At 30.8% G+C, this 3,559-nt stretch overlaps 1 protein-coding gene across 1 annotated transcript; it reads right to left on the bottom strand.

Annotated features, from left to right (window-relative positions):
• Positions 1-1,148, bottom strand: LOC126662005 (uncharacterized). The gene is made up of 3 exons (XM_050355892.2): positions 1,022-1,148; positions 323-942; positions 1-253 (listed from the first exon to the last, which is right to left on the bottom strand). Exons 1-3 carry the CDS (start codon positions 1,095-1,097, stop codon positions 2-4), a joined length of 948 nt encoding a protein of 315 aa, XP_050211849.1. The 5' UTR covers positions 1,098-1,148; the 3' UTR covers position 1.
• Positions 1,149-3,559: the final 2,411 nt, after the last annotated feature.

Consider the following 3,559-nt stretch of genomic DNA (forward strand, 5'->3'; position numbering starts at 1 on the left):
TTTAGACCCTACTAAAACCAATGGTTCCCATACATTTACTCAGATCATCAACTTGATTCTCAAAACTGATTATATTTTCTTTGTTACCCTCACCAGGAACATGTCCCTTGATATAACTCAGCTCCCTCAGAGGTTGCTTCTTCAAGCCCGACTTACCCACAGATCCTGCTACCCCTCCTGCTGATCGATGCCTTCCGTATTTCGTTCTGTTAGCAGGTAACTTAGCTTTGCTGACAGGACCTGTGGAACTTTCCTGCAAACAGAAAGGTTATCAGTACCATCAAAAATATGGAACGAAAACGAATGATATTTTGTAACTCACCGCGTCAAGATATCCTATTTTTGGTGATGGCATCTTCAGACCTGAAGGTTTCAGTTTTCTTGAAACATCGGTAGGAGCAAGAGTGGTGCACATTGGGATATCATAGTTATGTGAATTCCATAACTTGAATTCCGAAATTTCATGTCCGGAACAGGATTGACCACAACGATGCCTCTGAGAACACGATGATTGGAAGGGATCACGGTCAAAAATCTCTTTCAGAGGAGTACTATTTAAAGGGCTGGCAGCATAGATATTGTATCTTTGCTTGAGAGATGTGTATGATGATGATCCTGAGGACCATCCATCAAAGGAACTAGAAGGAGATTTAGAAATGGAGGATTTATCGGGCGTTGAGAAGAAACGAATAGAAGCACTGGAATTTACCAACTCGGTTTTGTTTCTAGTTGAGTATCTCAGAGGGGTTCGTAAGGTCGAAGTAGAAGAAGTAGAAGCACCCGGACGGGAATCCTTCGTTCTCCTTGCAAAGTTTGAAGGAGATTTACCGGTGAAGTCAGCAGAAGCAGAACAAAACCTTGCATACTCATCAACTCCAGCAGGCAAAACTGAAGAAGGCAAATTCCGCAAACACATTTTCTTTGACATGCCAATAGTTTTGCCTGTAACAATCATATATTTAGATGTCGACAATAATGAAAAAGTAAACCTTTTAAGTGGAAGAAGAGTCTAAAATTTCACCATCAGCAGATTTTGTAAATTTATTATCCATTTTAACATGACTTGCACTTAAAGAAGCTCTTTTGGAATGAAGCATCGGTAAAGGACTAGCACGGTTCGATATCTTCGGTGGCTTACGCGACGAAGGATTGGATCCTCTTTTCTTCTTCTTTTTAATTTGATTTTCAGTTTGTCTCCTCCGATTACTTTTATGTTCGTCTTTTCCGTTCGTCTTTCCGGTCGCGCTTCCGTTCGTCTACTTCCGATGAATTTCTCGTCGTTTCCAATCGTATTTTTGTTCGTCTTTTCCGTTCGCGCTAGTCCGTTCGTCTCTTTCGTTCGCGCTATGGATTTCTCGACTCGTTTTTAGATTTATGTAATTTTTTAGGTTTTTTGTAATGATTTAAACATTTTTTAAATAAATTATTGTAAATTTATAATTTTTTGTTTATAAAGTTGTTCTACTATTCATATAATTATTTATTTTGTCTTCTCTTATTCATAGATTTGTTTATTCCTACTGATTGTGTAAAGAACAAATTGATTTATGGTGCATTTGTTGTAATTTTATAATATATTTACGTTTTAGTGTATTTTTTGTGTATTTATAGTGTATTTCTGCCGTTTTTTAGTATATCTAATGGTGCATTTACAGTGTTTATGGTGTATTTGCAGTGTTTCATGGTGTAGACCACAAAAAACACTACAAAATGCCATAAATACACTAAAAATACTATATATACACTATATATACACTAATCTTACACTATAAAAACACCGTAAAAACACTATATATACACTATATATACACTAATCTTACACTATAAAAACACCGTAAAAACACTATATAAACTATTGTTACACTATAAAAAATAAAAATTAGCAGTATATATACACTATATATATACTATTGTTATACAATAAAAAAATTCCAAGAAAAAAATCTATAAATAAAAAATTATTAAAAACTGTCAGTTTGTTCGGTCGGTTCGATCGACCGAACCGAAAAAATCAAAAACTGAAATTGGAAATCGAAAAAGGTATTTGTGAAATTAAAAAAACGTATTTTTCGTAAATAAAAAAATCAGTAAAAAAAGTCAAAACTTAAAAAGTAAAGCTGTAAATAAATTGGTGAATAGTATATTTCAGAAAATTCCACAATATTAATGTAGCTGTTTATAACATAGAGATTTGGAAACACTACTTATTTTTGTATTCGTATACATGGATAATGTTTATTTGCATAGTTTAAATATATTAAATTAGGCATAGTGTAAAAAAAGTTTAATAGTTTGAATATTATTGTTTATAGGCCTAATCACTCAAAATTCCCCACCTTTATTCTTTTTTGCAAAATACTCTGACGTATAAATTTTTCCAATTTTACCATAATTTTTCCTTTTATGTTTCAATTGTACTCTAAAACATTAAATTGACTTCTTTTCACTTGAAAAAAAGTTTAAAATAATCTTCCATTTTTAGCTTATATTTCAATTAGACCCTAATATTATTAATAATATAAAAATAAAAAATTATTTTAAACTTTTTTTATAGGTGCAAAGAGGTCAATTTAATACTTTGTGGTACAATTAAAACATAAAAGAGCAAATTCGGGTAAAATTGAAAAAAATTCTACGTTATGGTATATTTATAAAAAGGGATAATAGTGAAGAAGTTTTGAGTGATTAAACCTTGTTTAATATACTTAGTTTGAGAATTGGTTAACCTTTTCCATAGTTTGTTTATAGTATCATATGTAATTGATTATGATAATAGTTGCTCAATATATCATATGTTGTGTTTTAAAATCAAACTGAACCAAAGTTAAATTTTTCAAATCAAATTAAACTAGATTTTGGTCTGGTTTGATTCATAGGTTTTGATATTACACCAAATGTGAACTGAAATTTATTTATTCCTAAAATTGAAGTAAACCGATTTGAATTAATCTGTTCAATTTCGGTTTGATTCGGTTTTTAGACACAATTACTTATGCCACATTTTTCCAACTAAAGTTATTTCTTGCAATTTCTGATATAACTGACAACTTTTTTTAGTGCTTTCAGATGATGCTACTTTATGTATCAATAGTTTCTCAAACTCCCTAAAAATAAATATTCACACCCCTTTAAAATTAATATTTTTAAAATTCTACCCGGAAATCAAACTGTTTCACAAAGAGTTTAGGTTTGACCGATTCAACCGCGTTAATTTGTATTTATATACAATGATGAAGTATTAAAAAAAGTTTAAAACGGCATAGTAGAATTTTTTAAATAAATATAATTGTAGAATATCAGTTAGTTTTAAGTAGAATTGGAATATTAGTTGTGGATACTAAATTAGAATATATCTTCTTTTTCTTTTTTCAAGCATATTGAAGAGCCACATGCGAGGTGAAAAAAACACCACAACTCAAGAGCTTATGCACGATAAGAGCTACGATTTTGAGATTGGGTAATTCGATCAAAACAAAATCATAAAAATGCAATCTGAAATCCTAAAATATTCTAAATAAGAATAAGATCAGAAAGACATATTTGACGGCTTGTAGTAAAT

The sequence above is a fragment of the Mercurialis annua genome, linkage group LG8 (genome assembly GCF_937616625.2).
Source record: "Mercurialis annua linkage group LG8, ddMerAnnu1.2, whole genome shotgun sequence".
Taxonomy (NCBI): Eukaryota; Viridiplantae; Streptophyta; class Magnoliopsida; order Malpighiales; family Euphorbiaceae; genus Mercurialis; species Mercurialis annua.